The 17,946-nt window shown below is 41.9% G+C and overlaps 2 protein-coding genes across 3 annotated transcripts in view; both read left to right on the forward strand.

Annotated features, from left to right (window-relative positions):
• The window catches only part of rttn (rotatin), a 33,059-nt gene extending 23,282 nt beyond the window's left edge, over positions 1 to 9,777 (forward strand). Inside the window, exons 36-49 of the mRNA XM_035142223.2 lie at positions 227 to 428; positions 763 to 853; positions 1,548 to 1,698; positions 1,915 to 2,052; positions 3,317 to 3,519; positions 3,629 to 3,734; positions 4,070 to 4,167; positions 4,404 to 4,481; positions 4,955 to 5,081; positions 7,293 to 7,477; positions 7,608 to 7,854; positions 8,870 to 8,973; positions 9,411 to 9,480; positions 9,600 to 9,777. Of these exons, the coding sequence (XP_034998114.1) occupies positions 227 to 428; positions 763 to 853; positions 1,548 to 1,698; positions 1,915 to 2,052; positions 3,317 to 3,519; positions 3,629 to 3,734; positions 4,070 to 4,167; positions 4,404 to 4,481; positions 4,955 to 5,081; positions 7,293 to 7,477; positions 7,608 to 7,854; positions 8,870 to 8,973; positions 9,411 to 9,480; positions 9,600 to 9,679 (1,880 nt within the window). The 3' untranslated portion in view covers positions 9,680 to 9,777. The remainder of the gene's footprint in view (positions 1 to 226; positions 429 to 762; positions 854 to 1,547; positions 1,699 to 1,914; positions 2,053 to 3,316; positions 3,520 to 3,628; positions 3,735 to 4,069; positions 4,168 to 4,403; positions 4,482 to 4,954; positions 5,082 to 7,292; positions 7,478 to 7,607; positions 7,855 to 8,869; positions 8,974 to 9,410; positions 9,481 to 9,599) is intronic.
• Positions 9,778 to 11,833: 2,056 nt separating this feature from the next.
• Positions 11,834 to 17,545, forward strand: cd226 (CD226 molecule). Of its 2 annotated transcripts, none has more exons than XM_035142226.2 (6): positions 11,834 to 12,002; positions 12,643 to 12,966; positions 13,443 to 13,859; positions 14,245 to 14,347; positions 15,556 to 15,610; positions 16,283 to 17,545. In XM_035142226.2, exons 1-6 carry the CDS (start codon positions 11,939 to 11,941, stop codon positions 16,415 to 16,417), a joined length of 1,098 nt encoding a protein of 365 aa, XP_034998117.1. In that variant the 5' UTR covers positions 11,834 to 11,938; the 3' UTR covers positions 16,418 to 17,545. The 2 variants fall into 2 exon arrangements, with proteins under 2 accessions (XP_034998117.1, XP_034998118.1); XM_035142227.2 differs by having other exon boundaries at positions 17,283 to 17,545.
• The last annotated feature ends 401 nt before the right edge of the window (positions 17,546 to 17,946 follow it).

The raw sequence follows: 17,946 nt of genomic DNA on the forward strand, positions 1-17,946 counted from the left end.
TGTTTCTTTACAGATGGCTAGAGACGTCACTGCAGCCGTGGGAGAAAGACTAGTTGTCGGTTTTTCGTTGCCTGGTTTTGTGGAATATGCACCTGGAGCGATTTAAAAAGTCGAAAATAGCTTTTTGATATTCTTTCGATGTTTTTGATTATTTGATCAGAGACGTGACAGTGTGCATTCTTTTGGGGAAGCTTCTCTATTAGCTGTCTATTGATGTATCTCACAGGCCAGAGTGACACGGACACCAGTGACTCTGTTACCTCCCAAGATTCCAGACAGTGCGAGCCATTGGCCGCGGAACCCGTCGTCATGGTAACTCCCGACCTCCTGACGGCCCACTGCGGCCTGCTGACTAGTCTGCTGTCCATCCTGCCTGAGTTCACCCTCACTGCCATCGGACACAACCAGCTCCTCCAGGCCCTGTCCAGGTCAGAGGCTCAGTGAACACCTTTGCCCCAGTAATGTGTCAATCATTAATAGAACTCAAAATATTTAATATACAGAGAGTATAGCAGGTTTAAGAGTTACCTGGTATATTCATTTTTGATACATCTAATCCATTGTTTTAGTATTTAGTTTCATTCTCTGGGGGTTTGGCAGTGTAAAACCCTGGTGTATTTTTTATAATATTGAAAGATATAAAAAATATACATGTGTATTTTTTATTCAGCAGAGAATTCATGCTAATTGTAGCCTCATTCCCCTCTAGCAACTCTGCTGCAAACACACAACCTTTCCCATCATGCTTCTCTTCTCCCTCAGTCTAGTGGAAATCAGGCCCATCGAGAAATGTCTGAATGAGCTGAATTCACCCAACGTGCTGCCAGGAGAGAGAGAAGACATCAAGAGCCAGGTAAGGAATCTTGTGATCGACAGTTCAGAAGACTTTTTCAACTTTTATTTTCCTTTGTGTTATTTTAACCCACCGCTGAAAACGTGGGCTGGTATATTTCAGCGCCGGTGTCAGTACAGCAGTGCTCTGCGGTTTGAGGGCACCTCCATGTCTCAGTGTGGGTGGAATACTCAAGCTCGTACTCAAAGCAAGAAAATTAGCTTTAAGGAGGAATTACTTTTTTTCCTTTACTATACACTCACTTCTTCTCTAACTCAAAGGGCACTCAGAGATTACATATCTCCGCCAGGGCCAAAAAGTTCCCTTATGAAACCACATTTCTATTCACTAGTTCCAGATTTTTATTTGGATCTGCATCTAATTGCACACACTCATCGATATTAGTCCCCTAAACATGTCTCATCAAGATCCATCATTTACTCTCTGAAAAATCTACGAAAATCTTGCAATGTTAAAGAAAGTGAAAATAAATTGATCCGCCTCCTGATCCAGATGCATTTTATGGGTTCTCTCCTGACCCATAACGCATCTTTCAGTGGTGTCGTGCTCATCTGCCCTGTAGTTTTTGCATAATACTGCTAACTAACAGACAAACAAACAAACACAGACAAAAACATAACAACATTGTACATGTGTATCTGCTTGCATGTTTGGTCAATCTGTACTAATCTGTGCGTGTGTTTGTTTTTTCTAGTTTGTCACCTTACTCCAGCTCCTGTCCGGCTTCTCGAAGCTGCTGCAGTCGTGTATCACAGTGAACCAGGAACTGATTCCTGAGCTGGACTTCACGAAACAGCTGTTGACGACTCTGGTTGCAGTTCTCATGCTGGACACCAAAGGATTAGGTCAGAATCTTTAATTTAATTAGAAGTGAAAGATTTTCCTTAGCCTAAAAACTGTATATACTACCATCACAGCTACCTTCATCAATGCTTCAAATGCACGTCCTCTGGAGACATGTGTCCCACATGGTGTGCAGAGTGCTCCACAGTGTGATCTGTGTGTGGCTTTGTGGCTGTCTCGTGTCGTTAAATTTGTGACTCACTCTTTCCCCTCTTCAGATGCAGGTACGCGGGACACGGTTTGTCTGTGCTGGGCAGACGTGTTTATGCTCCTGGCTACTCTGGTGAGGAGGGACAGCTCAGCGGCGTACCCATCTGTCTCCGCTGCGCTGGGGAAACGCTGGCGGACATTTGCAGGTACACAGATACTCTGTGCTCTGTTCGCGCGTGTGTGTGTATGTGGTAATGTGAGTGAGTAAAAGTGACAAAATGTATTATTCTGGTTCAGGCTGCATATATAATATATAATCATATGTTTTGTTTTGTTTCTTAAAATGTTGCAATGATAGTTTAATGAACGGTGGTCCCAAAAGCTCAATTCACTGCAGTCATAAAAACAAATGCAAAACCCAAGCAAATTAAGAAAACATCTTCATCAATTGGATAACACATGTGTGTAAATACACAATACCACAACCAAATACAGAAACACACTGCACATACACACAACCAGATTCAGGAACACACTGCACATACACACAACCACAACCAGATACAGGAACACACTACACATACACAAAACCTCAACCAGATACAGGAACACACATACACACAACCACAACCAGATACAGAAACACATACGCACAACACAACAGAATTTTGTTACTGAAGTCCGTTTTTGAAAAATGTATGTAGCCCACCCAGGTTTGTTGCTTTTTCCTGTTTGCAGCATGTATATCATCAAGGTGATGAAGATGTTTTCTCAATGTGGTCGTGTTTTGCCCATTTGCATGTTTGTGGTTGTGTGTAAGGTGTCTCAAATAATTCAAATTAGCCACTGCTCTTTAAGAGTCAAGATTTTAGTAGATGATAACATCCAGCTGTAAGATAATGTTTTCCTTCAAATCATACATTTTCTAATAATCAGGATTACAGTAATTATTCCAAATGTGGCAACTCACTTAATAATCAGGATTAGTATTTTAGGTTCTTTTCAGCCTGGATTCCTCTTTTTATTTTGTAAGTCCATCATATTGACACATTAGTTGCATCATTGCTGTGTGTATTAACTTTCCCGAACAGATGCCAGGAGAAGATAATTGCATCCTCTTCTTAAACAACCTCTACTCCTCCTACTCATCGTTCTACATGATTAATGGCACAGCAGGAAAATCTGATGAGTCCACCGAAAGATGAATGCTGAGCCTTTGTGTGTGTATTTATGTCTGTGTAAATGTTTATGATATCTGGGTGTCTGCTCGTGCATTGAAATGATAAGTGTCTCCTCCAACAGTGCATGCGGCCTCAGTCATGGACAAATATCTTGCTGTCGAGGGATTTAAACAAAGGATTTGTCATTTTGTCTTTGCTGAGATTCAGTTTGTGTTGCAGTGTCACTCAGAAAAAGGAAAGTATAGTTATCTCCCACAACCTCACTTTTTTTTTTTCTGTGTGTTTGCAGGAACATTATCAGTGTGTGTGACTGAGAAGTTTGCAGACCCTCAGCTCCACACAGTCGCTCTGCAATTCCTCTGTGCAATTTTCACAGAGGAGACTAAGAGTCGAGGTGACGAGGCCACAACCCCTAACTCCAAGTGTGCAACTTCTTTGACTGACATTGTGAATGGTCCCTCGGCCGGCCAGCTCTGTGAACTGTTACTCCAGGTACGTGCAGGGGTGGATCTTGTGGAGTAATCTGTCTGGACCATGGTATTTTTGGAGTGTATGGATGTGTATGTTGGTCACTGTGTCCCTCTGTGTCTGTTGATGCTAGAGTTTTGATAAGAGGACCCTTCAGGACCCTTTAAAGAAGCTGACAGCAAGAGCTCTGACGACGCTGTTGGCATGCAGCCCCACAGCTCAAAGCCATGCGGCCGATGGTAATTCCAAAAATCTGTAAAAGTATTTAGTCACCAGCTTGTTGTCTTATGTTCCCCATAGGAGACATGCGAGCTGTTGTTAGACATGAGCTCCAGAGAATGTCCGCGCAACTGGGTCCGGACTTTCGCCAGATTTTACCTTTCATATATGAAGACCGCAGTGGGAGATTCTCCAGTCAGATGCGGTTACAACTACACAGCAGAGAGAAACTCTGGAGAAAGTCCGCAGCAACTGGCTTGGTTTCTTTATAACCTGTTGTCAGTTTTGCAATAACTTGAAGTTAACTAAAATAAAAATCTGTATCATCTGATCCTGACTTTCTTGTGTGTTCCAGCTGGTTTAATCGACAGCTGTGTGGAGCAAATGAAGCAGACTCATTCCCAGCTCCACCTGGAGTCAGTCCGACCCAGCAAGGCTTCTCTCCGCAAAAAGGTGAACAGAGACTGGCTGGAAATTTCCAGTCTCAGCGTTTCTGTGCTGCCTCAGTTTTTATTTTTTATTTTTTTCCTTTGGGTGGAATAACAATCTGAATCCAACCTGAATGAGTTTTTGGAAAAATATCACAAATGTCAAATTGCTGCTTTGAGCATTAAATGTTCATTAAACTGTATTTTCAACTTGGGACAATCGGAAATATTGATCTTGGTTTTGTCTTTTCATATCATCAGGAAGAAGCCCATTTAAAGGAAGTCAGGCTGAGTGTGGAGATCCTGCGGAGCGCTCTTTACCGCAACGATGAATGCAAAGTGAGCCTCTGCGTCTGCCTTTTAATTCCCCACTGCTAATTGTTTTTTAATGGAACCTCGGCGCACAAATGCCTGTAAATGAGATTCGCCTAAATGTGCATGGCCCTGCTAACGTCTCAGCAAGTTTAGCTTCTTAAACACTTTATGGGCATTACCTACAATTACTTACAGAGCATATTAGCTGGTCTTCATTCTCTAAGTGCTTCTCAGGCACTGGTGGTTACCTTTGACTAAATAGCAAGGGAGGCTTGACGGCAGCACCCTGCAATTATTGTCCTCCCTGCGTGTTTCTCCTGCACAGTTACCAAAATATTGAGGGGTTTTATGTTGCTGCCATCTTTGTTTGTGCTGTTAAATTCTCTAATATGTGTTATTACTTTAAGCAGTTGTGCATCTGTAGTCATGCACATGCCTGCATTCCTTGTATGTGTGTGGGTTTAATGTTGTGTATCCATGTATATGTGTGTCTGTAGGTGGTGGCTTCAGATGCTCGCCTCACACTGACCCTCTATGCTCTTTGGCCTTGGCTCCTATTGGACGACCCCAACATGGAGGCAGTGCTGGAGCTTCTGTGTGTCTATACAGCCAACTGCACCACAGGTCTTTATATGTGTTTGTGTGTGTCTGTGTGTGTCTGTGTGTTTATACAGGCACTGTGCCTGGCCCGTGCCTGCCCATCGCCTCCGTCTGCATTTAGCAATCGGAGTCTGAGTCACGCACACGTCGCACTAAGAGCCCGTTGTCCTCTCCAGTGACCACTGAACAACATTGTGTCTCACTGTATAAGACCAGCGCCTGCTCGACTGCCAGTCACAATGGGCACAGTGTCAGGACGTGGGGACCAAGCTGCATGGCTGCTTGTATGGCGACGGGTTTTCAGACCAGTGTGAGATGATGTGGGGAATGACAGAGTGCATCTGAGTTGCCTGAGATATTGATATTTTCTGTCATGCAAACGTAGGAGCTGCGGAAATCACAGAGAAAGATGTAAGGTCGAGAAGGTTAGAATCATGGGATGGATTTGATAAACAGCTCGTGGTCACTTTGATATATTTGTGTTTTGTACGCATGTGTAATTAGTGTAGTTGTGCAATGGAAATAAGCTTAATCCGTGAAGGAAAGGAAGTTGCTACACTTCTGAACGTGTGTGTGTGTGTGTGTGTGTGTGTGTGTGTGTGTGTGTGTGTGTGTGTGTGTGTGTGTGTGTGTGTGTGTTACTCTGTTTGATTGGCACCGGTTCCTCAGTGGGTGTGTGTGCTCTGATCTAAACTCGCTCACTTTAGACCCCCTGTAAGCTCAACCTGTGAAGCACCAGAAACCAGTGAAGTCGGCACAGCATTTCCCTAAAGGTTAACTGAACAGCAGGTTGCGTTCAGCCTGCATGCAGCCAGGCTTAGTATTACACCATCCACCCTCAGGCTACTACTTCGTCTCCGGAGACTGCTACATTTCTACCCAACGTTTCATCTCCAGTCTACCTCCTTCATCCGAGCCTTTGTTTGCGCTCTTACTTGAAGTCAGATTGTTGTTTTCATCTGTGCAACACATATTTTCATGGATATTTTTGTAGCAGCCTCCAAACTTGTTCCCACAGACGCACACAGGGTAAAAAAGGAAACATCTGTTTTTATCTGCACTTCAATACAATGATCAGTTCTATATGTTACATGGTTGCGAAACTGAATCAGATCAGAGGCGGCAGTGCGAACGGCTTTGACTCACACCAGTGAAGCAGATCTACTGTAAAGCAGACCTCCCTTGTCAATTTCACGATACGTCAGCCGTCTTGACAGGTATTGAGATAACCTCGGGCTAACATCAGCATACGCCTGTTGCTGCGTGTTACCATTTTAGGATTAGCATAACCAACTCGCTGTCATGTTCGCCAATGTGCAACATCAATCAGTGTCAGACGTCGTATTTTCTGGAATTTGCATGTAATCCTCTGCCGCAGCAATTAGTCATGTCAATTATATACTGGTGTAAATATGATGATGAAAGAGAGAGACTGTTAGTTCTGAGTTATTTAGTTTTATTTACATTGTGAATGGCCTTGTTGTAGAATAAATTGTAGCTGCCACCTACGGCTAAATAATTGTTGTTAGGGCTGCGTTAATGAGGTGATACAGTAAGACGTGATAATGGAAATAATAGAGCATGTGTCACTTGTTTGTCAATGTGTGGAAATAATAATAATGATCATAATCTGTTTTGCACCTTTCATACAAGAAATGCAGCTCAAAATGCTTTGTGGGAACATTTCAGGAAGGATTACCTGTATCAAAAACCACCAACTCTAGTATCATCAGTCACACTGCCTTCATAGTGAGTTCACATCAATCCAGTTTAAAGATAAAGATAAAGGTTTTTCTTCTGATTTCATCAGTTTCCATCAGGTTACACTGTTTTGGCCACAAAGTTCGACTCCTTGTCATTATTTTTCATTTGTCATTTGTGCTGGCCAGATGTTGCATCAAAAATAAGCTATGCATGCAGCTGTGCACAGATGTTTTGGTACCGTGAGCAGACAGCCATGCAGGTCAGTGGCGCTGGAAGCCCAGTGAAGTAGCTCTAAGGTAAACGGCAAGAAGCAACCAGCTCCAAGAATAAGAGGAAAAGTGTTTCACTGTGTTTATATTGGATTAGCAGTTAGCATAGCTGCTTAGAATAGATAGGAGACAATGTAGTAGTTGCATAAGTAGTTGCAGACTGGCATGTGTCTCCTTTGGATGATTACAAAACTACATACAACCATAATATTTCCAAAATGTTAGATTTTTTCATCAGTGTTTTGCTTCTCCTTTCTCCCAGCATGCAGTTCTCTCTGTGGGAGTATACCGCCAGGATCGAAAGGCTCCTCCAGTAGCTCTCTTATGCACGCTGTCATGAAGCTGGCCTCAGGGCTCGCCCCGGACAACAGCCCGGTCCAGAAGCTGGCCTTCTCTCTCCTCACAAACCTCGCCATGTCCCGCGACTGCAGGGGCCTCCTGCAAAAGGTTCAAGTCATCCAATCAAATGCCTTTGTGCATTTGGGTGGAGTCACATGACAGAACTCAAAAGTTCAATGTTATAAATGTTTCTGTCTTTACACATGACACTGAAACTCTTTTTTTCTGTTGTTGTCAGAATAACTTCCTTCAAGCCTTCGTTTCGGTGCCAGTACCCAAGGCAGGTGGTGGTGGCGGCGTACTGGGCCTGTGGCTGAAGCTGCTGGTCACCCTCTCGTTCGCGGAAGACATCCAGCAGAGTCTCCTGAGGGTGACCGGAGTCCTGGAGCTGCTGGCGGACTTGGCAGCTCACCGGCGAAATGCGCTGCTCACCCTTCACAACCTCTGCTTGTGGCCCGCCAACAAGCCTCACGTCATTGCCAGTGGTATGACAGGAAATCAGGGGCTACAGATACTGATCCCAGGCAATTCACGTACAAAAGGGAAATACAGAAACACAGATGTATTTTATGAAACACACATCTCAGGGTTTCATCATCTGATACAAACAGTATTTTATATAAGCAGTGATTTGCAATTATTCACATTGAAGGCAGAAGAAAAAATATAGTATTTTATTATTCAACAAATAGTTCTTCTTGCCTTAAGTTAGATGAGAAGATTGACACCACCCTCGTGTGAGCAGTAATTAGGCAACCTGTTTTCCCCTGCTTATAGTATTTATGCTGAGCTAACCACGTTCTGACCCCAGCTCCCTGCTCGAGGCAACAGATGTGCGATATCGATTTGCTCATCTCCTGAAAATCTCTGTGCGAGAAAGCAAAACAGGCGCATCCACCTAAATGTCAAACTGTTGCTGGAAAACGAAATCAACGCGTGAATCTCTCAACTGCTTTTAGGCACTTTTACCTTTCCTGACAAAAAAATATAAGACAGCGCTAGTTTTTTGTCTCTTGTGCATATTTATTATAAAAATACTGAAAACGGTGAAGTGCTTATATTTTAGAGGGTGTCATATTTAAATTAAGGGTTGAATGCAGCAGGTGCACAGTGTATGAAGATGAATGATTCTAAGACACGTAGATGGAAAAAAACAAGAGGAAGAGGAAGTTGCAGTGATGCTAAAAAAAAAGATTGTGTGTTTCCCCTGTGCATTGCGAGCTGCAGGTGGGAGTTGCGGGTCCAGGTGGTCGGAATTTGTTGCGACATGTAGCTTTTGTTTTCGTTTCACACTTTTTGCACCCCACTTCCTGTGTGTGTGAGACAATCATCTTATCAGAAGGGTTGACACGGTGCCTTACCAACGTGTACATGCAAAACGTAATGTGGGTTTGAGGTGTTAGATCCATATTTAATCTTTACTTTAACTCCAATGTGTCTAAGTGAAAGACTTGATACCATGTGATGAGGGCTCTGATTATCTGCTCATCTTTCCTGCAGACAAAGCCATGAAGACGCTCCTCTGCTGCCTGGAAAGCAAAGAGATGGAGACTCGCTGTATGGGAGCGTCCGCACTTTGGGCCTTGCTCCATAACAATCAGAGGGTACTTGCACACCCATATAAACACACACACACACACACACACACACACACACACACACACACACATGTCCCTGAGCACTTAAAGTTTATTTTAGGGCATTTATGGGCTAGTATTGGAGTTTACTGACGATATACGTCAAGTCAAGTCCTGGCGTGTCTTCATGCTCTCTGGTTCTTTGCCCGTTAGACATTGATCTACTGCACTTTGTCTCATTGAACAGATTTAGCACCGTGTCCTTACTTCAAGGTCCCATTGTACAGAAGCTTTAGTGTTGTCCCTCAGTTGTAGGTCGCTTTGGATAAAAGCCCAAATACATTTGTAAATGAATAAATCTGCCTGAAATTTTCGTTTTACTCTTACATAGCGGTTCAGCCTCATCTCCTAGTTGTCGTCTTATAAACACAACCCTTAATCGTCTTTCTAATTTCCCGTCAAAGGCCAAGACGACGATGAAGTGTCCCTCAATACGACGGAGAATTGACGAGGCACACACCATCTCTAAGAAAGGTAAACCTTTATTTACTTGGCCGGAGTATCAGCCTCTGTTCTCACACTTTAGTCTGAACATTAAACTTTTACCTATCATTGTTTGAAAATATGTTTTTTTCTTTTTCTCTAACCTGCAGCTGCAGAGAACAATCCGGATCCGATGGGTCCCTACCTATTGAAGTGCTTTGAAAACCTTTCCCAGCTGCTAAATAACTGATTGTATTTATACTTTTGTTTCTTTGTATCATATTTTATACTTATATAAATATTAAAGTGGCAGCTTTTAGGTGCCGTCTTGTACAAAACTCAGCAACTTCACACACGATGCTTTGATTTCTGTGAGCAGTTTCACTTTTTAACACCAGTTGTGGTTTCAAATACAGCAACTGTGGCACGAACGTCAACAGAAGTGAACTTTGTGCACAGTCCTGCTTTGCTCAGTGAACTGTGGCCATCAGTTCTTGCAACGCACCACATCCACAGTAATGAGGGGGCACGTGCCAGACTTTGCTTTTCTGTGCAAACGTCACAATGCCAAGCTGCATAGAAGCACAGCTGTGCTTAGAAGTAATTGCTTGTATCAGCATGCTAACATTCTTAAGCAGGTTTCGTTAATAGTATTTGATAATTAGAACTGAACACAAGTTACAGCAGTGATTGATGTGAATGTCATGAGTTTTTTGGGAGGGGGGGGTTCAGGTAGATGAATGGGTGGATCATGTCGGGACAATGACATTTCATGGTGATGCATTGTTGAAAAAAACACAACCTACTGCTGCTCCTCTTGTGTTGGTGGTCCCTCTGAAACTATTTATTTATTCATTTAATATAAGTATTGTGTCTTTTTTATAAGGGGATTTTAACTCACAGATTGTTGTTTCAATAAGGAACACGTCAGGTTGTTTTTTAACACACGAGATCCCTCTGTAGCACTCACTCCAGATTTCTGCATTTTAACCCCGACCTAACCCCAACCCCTCAATTGGAACTATGCTTAATTTTCATTACCCTCGTGGTGTGAGAGGAAAAAGTTTACTGAAGTCATTAGACTTCATTCTATTAATCCTTCAAATAGATATTTGCCACAAATATCCTCCTGCACTTAACGAAAACTCGGTGAAGTAAGTCAGCAGGATTAATCTAATTCTCACACATATTTTAAAATGCCACAGAAAATACTCAAAATAAAGATAAATAGTTGTCCACAAGGTAAAAATCATTTATACTTTGCAGGATTTCAGGCAGCTGAAGGCCACAGTAATAACTATATAGAAACCTTCAGTATAATCCCACCATGCAGTATTATGCCATGAGCTTCCCTCCCATTCTCAGCTCTGGTGACAAAGTGTGTATCTCTGTGTGGACGGAGCTAACAGTGGGCTAACATCAGTGTTGTGCATGAACGAGTTCAAAAGAACGCGTTCATTGAACACGTTCATTTTTATGAGAACGATGAACTGAACGCAACTTAATGACAAATAATGAATTTGAACGGTGAACACGTTCATATTATCTGAGGTCTAGCTAAAACGTTACGGAATGTTTTCCTTCTCCTGAGGAGAGACGCTGTCTAAATCGAATGCTTTCACCATGTCGTTGCTCAGTGCCCGTAAAATTTCCGCGATGTAGCCTAACCTAAACCAACTAACTCGACTTCGCACTACGTTACCCATGATTCATCGCACACACATGTAGTCCAAACAAGCAACGTATTCCAAGACAACAGCTCTCGGTCTCATATAAAAATGGCAAGTGAAAGCAGAGACGCAGACTCAGCGACTACATCCGATGCACCTTATTATTATTTGCGGGATTTTTACACACTGTCTGATAAAGATCCCGACAGTAAAAATCTCACCTTTCTGTGCAAATTGTGTCGTCCTGCGCTGAAAAAGCAAGTCCGGACGTCAGCCTCATCCGCATCTAATTTAAAACGGCATGTGGAGCTGAAGCATCCAGCTAGCCTAAAAAGTTATCTCCAAGTAATTGAAAGTCAAAAAAAGACCAAGACCCCCTGCCAACAGCCCCAAATGACCCAAACCACATTGTCTGCAGCCTTCAAGGGTATGATTTCCCAGCAACAGGTAGACAAACTTGTGCAGGGTATGAATAAATAAACAGGCAAAATTAGCAATAACAACAAAAAATTTAAAAAAACATTTCTTTTAGGAATTGATACAAGTTAAGTCTTTCATTCTCACTTTCCACCTTAAAACTATGACATGAACTGAACTATGAACTAGTTCAGAATTTAAATGGTGAACTATGAACGTGAACTATTGATGTTTACTTGTATGAACTGAACTTTGAACTAGTTCATGAGAGGTGTGAACTTGCACAACACTGGCTAACATGAAGTGAGTCCCAGCAGCTCAAGTGTGTGTGTCTTCAGCCTCTGAGCGTGCAGGAAGTGCAGCTCGGGTGCCTCTCCACTCGTCTCATCAATGCAGCTTTCATTCTCCCTCGGTGGGGCAAGATGGACGCTGTACAAAAGGACCACTGGTACTTTGTGGTACTCATCTTTCTCCCTTTTCTCAGAGGTATTTATACGTCTATTTCATATATTCTAACTTGTTTATTGGATGATTCACATGATAAAATCTTTGGTAACTTTGTTGAAAGTGATGTTTTCTGTTGTTTTAAAGATAATCTGGAAGCTGAGACTCATTGTACATGAACACATGCATTTAATTTCTTAAAATGTAATATTTCATTTCATAATAGTTTCATAATCAGTAATTAAACTCCTTTTGAATTAGATTTGATGGGAAAAGCATCTAATTGTCACATTTTTTAATCAATCTGTGAGACATTATTATTCCAAACCCGCCTGAATTCATCCCCAGTGTCACAGGACTTGAAATCAGCTGTCGATCGTTCAGCTCAGTAAAAAGAGGCTTTGAAAACTTGAACGCTTGATCAATGACAATTGTCAGTGGTGCTTGTGTGTGCCGGCTCAAATGAGCATAATTACCATTACCCAAGGGATGGCCTCAAATCTGTGTGTGTTCTTCAACCGGAGGACTTCAGGGAGGACGCATGAACTTGCATAGACAATCGTAATTATTCACAAGATCAGGGTTTCTGAAGTTGTCATGTTAAAATATGATCAAATGATTGACTGTTTAATTACTTCTGATGATGAATGAGTCGCACTTTACCAAAATCCCCTCTGCTCAGTTGCTGTCCAGCAGAAAGAGGCCGTTACAGTCCGACTGGAGGAAGGGATGATCCTCGCCTGTCTGTGCCCCTGGAACGGCAACCTCAGCATGGTGTCCTGGACCAAAATACCCGACAAGGTTCCCATAGCCGTGTTCCACCCAGAGTACGGCTCGTCCTTCTCTCGCCAACACATGGAGAGGATAGAGTTCCTGAGGACCGCGCCCATGGACGGAAGCATTTCCATGAAGAACGTCACTCATCAGGACATCGGGATTTACCACTGCTCAGTTCAGACGTTCCCTGGAGGACCCTGGATCACGAGCGTACAGGTGGAGGATTTAGGTAAAGCAGCTCACTAACACTGCTCATTTATTACCTAGACATGTATTGGATGGCTGTGGTATGGATCAGGGAAGAGCCCTTAAAATGTTGGTGCAGATCCAGGTCAGGGGACCCAGGATTGTTTTTCTTTGAAAGGGCATTTTTTGACATTTGCCTTGACTTATCAGAGAATAATTGGATGGATATTGATGAAAGAAACAGATCAGACATGTTTAGTGGATTGATATTCATGAGTGTGTGCAATTTGGTGCAGATCCAGAATAAAAATCCAGATTTAGTGAATGTAAATGTGGTTTCATAAGGAGACTGTTGGGTCTTGGCCTTGAATTTATCAAGTGTTAATCAGTAATGATTTTTTATTTTAAGAAAATAAGTGAAATCACCTTTTTTTTTTTTTATTTCCATCATGTAGCTAAACTTCTAGTTCTTTGACAAGATGTTTCCTAAATGTGTCCCTCACCTCCCTGTGTTTGCAGATGAGCCGCCTGAAGAAGGAGAAGATGATGATGATGATGATGAAGAAGGAGGAGAAGACATCGCAGAGCACCCCACCCCAGAGGGGATTTTGGCAGACGTACAGTTGGTGGCGGAGCAGGACAGCAACCTGACCATCAGCTGCAACCACAAGCACGACGGCACCGTTTACCAGGCCCTGCTGGAGAGGATGCCGTCCGGCCATCCCTGGGGCATCATCGGCGTGTGCAAGCAGGTGGAGGGGAGCCTGGTGGGCGAGGACTACAGCGACAGGGGGCAGGTCAGCTGCGCTGACAGCCTGGATGTCAACCTGCACCTGACGGGTGTGGTGCTGGACGATAGGGGTTTCTACCGCTGCACCTTCAACACAGATGCGGGGGTGCGGACCACCACCGTGCTGCTCACGGTCGTCACTCCAGGTACAAAGACAGATGTGCTGTAGTTAACATACACACACAGACAGCTATATGACTGGATGATGAATTGTTGCTCACACTGAGGATGATTTATGGATGCAAATGTCCCTCATAGATTACAGTGATTGATGAAACATAATGAAAACAATAAAACAGCTTGCGATGCTGATCTCACACACTCTGCACTGTTGGCTTTGCTGAAACCTCCAACTTCCTGTGGCCCTGCTCAGAGTGTGTGTGTGTGTGTGTGTGTGTTTGTCTGTGTGCTGCATGTTGTTCCTTTACCACAGCTGGAGGCAAACATGCAACACACAAATGAGTGTGTGTGTAAAATCATGGCTTTCAGGCTGTTCTTCCTCATTATTATTTTCTCTCATTTCCTCACCAGGTGGATTCAGCCTGTCTCTGTACATGATGTATATTTACATCGGGGCTGGATGTGCAGGGCTTCTTCTCGTCCTAGTCGTCCTCATACTAGCTATAAGGCAAAGGTGAGATCTCATTGTGTTCTTGGATCTTTTTAAACACAGGACTGAGTGAGATAATCACCTGCACGAAGGTGATAACGTTTTCACCATCTTCTGTTTGTATATTTGTGAGCAGGGTTTTGTTTGGTCTTGGTGTAGTACTTGGTGCCATTGTCATTACATAGAATATAACTGAATGAGTTTTTTTACACACTCTGGTATATACTATTTACACATTTATGTATTAATATATGCTTTAGTATCTCATATCAAAGCAGAGCTGCTACAGTGGCTATCCAAATGCTAACGTCAGCAGTCTAACATGCTGCTTTTAAGCAGGTGTAATGGTTTACCGCCATGTTCTCCATTTCAGTATAGCATGTTAGCATGCTAATATTAGCTAACAGAGCAAATCACACAGGGCAGTGATGGCTGATGGGAGTGTAGCTGTTTTTGCAGATATTTGAAAATTTTAATATTTCTACAATTCTTTGTGAAGAACGTGAATGGGCCTCATGCAGGAACCAATCGTACGAACAGATTTGTTCTTAAATAAAACATGTGCTGCCACAGTCTTCACACAGGGAATTAGAGGATTCATCTGAATGAATTTGTATATGAATATGATACAGAAATAAATTTGATGAATATATCTATAATAGATTTAATGCAGAATTAATATCCTCACCATGGCATCACTGTATCTCTCTAACAGCTGTAGGGTCTTAATGCAGGTCTCTGATGTCACTAACAGATGTGGTATTAACATATTCTAATTGTTTTGGGCTGTATAAAAGGCCCCCCCGCCTCTGTTCTGTGTGTGTGTTTTTTTTCTTTGCTGACAGCAGGACTTAAAGCTTGTGAAAGCACCATGAAATCCTCTTTACACGATAATGACATCTTTTGTTCTCACGGACACGTTCCTCCTCAAGAACAGGTCGTCTTCCTCAGTCGGAGAGAAGCGATTCATTAGTACACGTGCAGCCGAAAATCTGTGTTAATGCATGAAGCCCAATATCTTTATTTTATTACTATATAGCTGAAGAGACATTTAATCCTCAACCACATATTGATTGCTCAAGAGAGTTTTCCTTCTCCACTATTGCTAAGTGTTTGCTCATTATGGGAAGTGTTATAATATTTTTACAATGTAAGGTTTGTAAAGTGTGTTGATTGGTGTGATTTTGCTCACAGAATATGAAATGAATTTGTTACTTTTCTTGAATAATCAGGAAGAAGAGCAGGAGAGAGGAGTACCGAGTCAAACTGCACCCGTCTCAGAGACAGGCAAGTGTTGCGTTATTCATTATATCAACTCTAGTCTTTGCACTTGACGCCTTTCAGACTCTCCCCAACCTTCTCATCAGACACGCTCTTCATTATAAAGCCATTACACTCGACTCTTAATCTTATTTCATACATCACAGCCCATCTACATGTAACCTGATACATTGCAGACTTAACTAATGCTGCTTCACAATAACTGACAGTGTGAATTAATTTGTTTTACTTAATATGATACAGTAAATGTGATAAATGCAGCAAAATGTCGAGAGAATTAGTTGAAAATGTAGTTTCATCTCATAAATTGCTTGGAAATGTGACAGGAAGTGTAACAGTAAAGACTAAGTATTATATGTAGGATTAATATTATTGATGATTGAAATAACTTTCTATTTTCCTTATATCACATTTCTTTATTCAATTAAAAGAAAATATGAGTAGTTATTGAATCTATACCTGTTTTTTAGTATTTATTATATAAAAAAAGAGATTTTAAATTATTTGAGAACAGGTTTGTAACCATGCGATGCTAGGCTATGAAAGCATTTATCAGATCTACAGGTTTTTTTGTTTGTTTATCATCATCTTACACTACTGCGCTAACAGTCTAATCACCTGACTTGTGTTTTTGTCTAACACCTTAAAATGCTAATAAAGTTTAACGCACATCCACAGCCAAACATCTACGAGAACGTGTTTGTGTGTGCGGGGAACACAAAGAGGTCCCGGCAGAAAGGAAGCTGCCCCATGTACGCCAACCTGCCGACCCCACGATCCCACAGAACCAGACGTCCGCCTCGTGTTAAATGAGCAGACGTGAATATGATGCGGTGCCATAATGTGAATGTGTAGTTTTTAATCTGGCTCAGATGCCATTGTGCTCTCAGGTCTTCACAAACAAATCATTTACTGTATATCTAAACAAAACAAAAAGATAAAGGCATATTGACAAGCTCTGAGCAGCTCTTCTGATGAGATGCATGCGTCACACTGACAGTGATTAATATTCATATTGTGGTTTGACATGCATTAACAAGCTGGTGCTCGTGTTCGTCTCAGGGAGCTGACACGTTCGGTTGGGTCCAGCCCTTAATTAAATGTAGTATGTGCCGGATAATTACCGCTGAGAAAATATCTGTTTTGGGCAAAACAATATTTGACAGCAACCGTCGCACGGGAAGCGGCAGACAAAAGCCTGTGTAATCGTTCTGTTCACTTCCATAACCCCTCAGTAACACGATTGACAAAAGCCTGTGTAATTGCTCTCCGTTTACTTTCATCCCTCCTGCTTTCCATTCAAAGCCTGACAATGGCGTCTAATCATCTAACGGGATAGAGAAAGGCAGTCACTCAGCACCATGTACCATCACTTGAGACTGCTGCGTTTTCCCAGAGGGCTCTCTGCTTAGGATGACTGCCTTCTAGTTACAACACGCTCTCATTATGAAAGCTAAACTCTAATTAGCTAATCCTGTGCTTCTGCCTCTTTATACTATCCTGATTCATGAAATGTAATTCAACTATTTTCTTATGATAAGCTGTCACAAGTTTTCAAAGTTGTATTTGTTACTATATTTTATTCCTGCCTATATATACTATTGTGAATGAATATTTAATGTTCATGGTAGTTCTGTGAAACTATGTGTTGTTTAATGTGATTCGTTTATGTCCATAGAAATGGAGGCAGTGGCAGTAATGGATATGCGGACTATTCCGCTAGGAAACCAGACAAATGTGGACAAGTTAGACATGTCAACATAAAGGGACAATATGGTGTTGGAATCACATGTTTTTTTTTCCTTGCTGTTCCTGATTTAAAAAGTGTCAATTTCAGTGTGATACCTGTGAAACATTGTGTGCGTGACCAGCATTACTGAAGCCGATGTGTGTTACTGTTAATGCCTCCCTGTGGTAGAAATAAAAGGTGTCATACCCACAGCCTCGCTTACTTCCTGTGATGTGGGTGTGACAAGGGGGAAACTGAAGCTCAAGAAATATAAAACTACCTCTCGTGTGTAAAACCAAAGTGTAAATGGAATTTCCCACGTCTGAGTAACCAACTAAATTCTTTATATGAAATATAACAGAAGTCTATCCACCTCTGTAGATCTTCAGTTAACATATTGTATTATGTTTGTTAAATCCAAACAGATACTGAAGTGTAAAAATTATGATTTGAGTTTTCTGCCAGAATTTATTTTCCAAACCATCAAGGTCACTCATATCACAGGGTTTCTGCTTATAAAGTCTAAAATAGTATCAAATTAATTGAAGGAATTAACAAATATATGAATTATTTTGTTGTCTTTATTCTTCATTATTATTATTATTCTCAGTTG

The sequence above is a fragment of the Hippoglossus stenolepis genome, chromosome 19, assembly GCF_022539355.2.
Source record: "Hippoglossus stenolepis isolate QCI-W04-F060 chromosome 19, HSTE1.2, whole genome shotgun sequence".
In the NCBI taxonomy this organism is placed as follows: Eukaryota; Metazoa; Chordata; class Actinopteri; order Pleuronectiformes; family Pleuronectidae; genus Hippoglossus; species Hippoglossus stenolepis.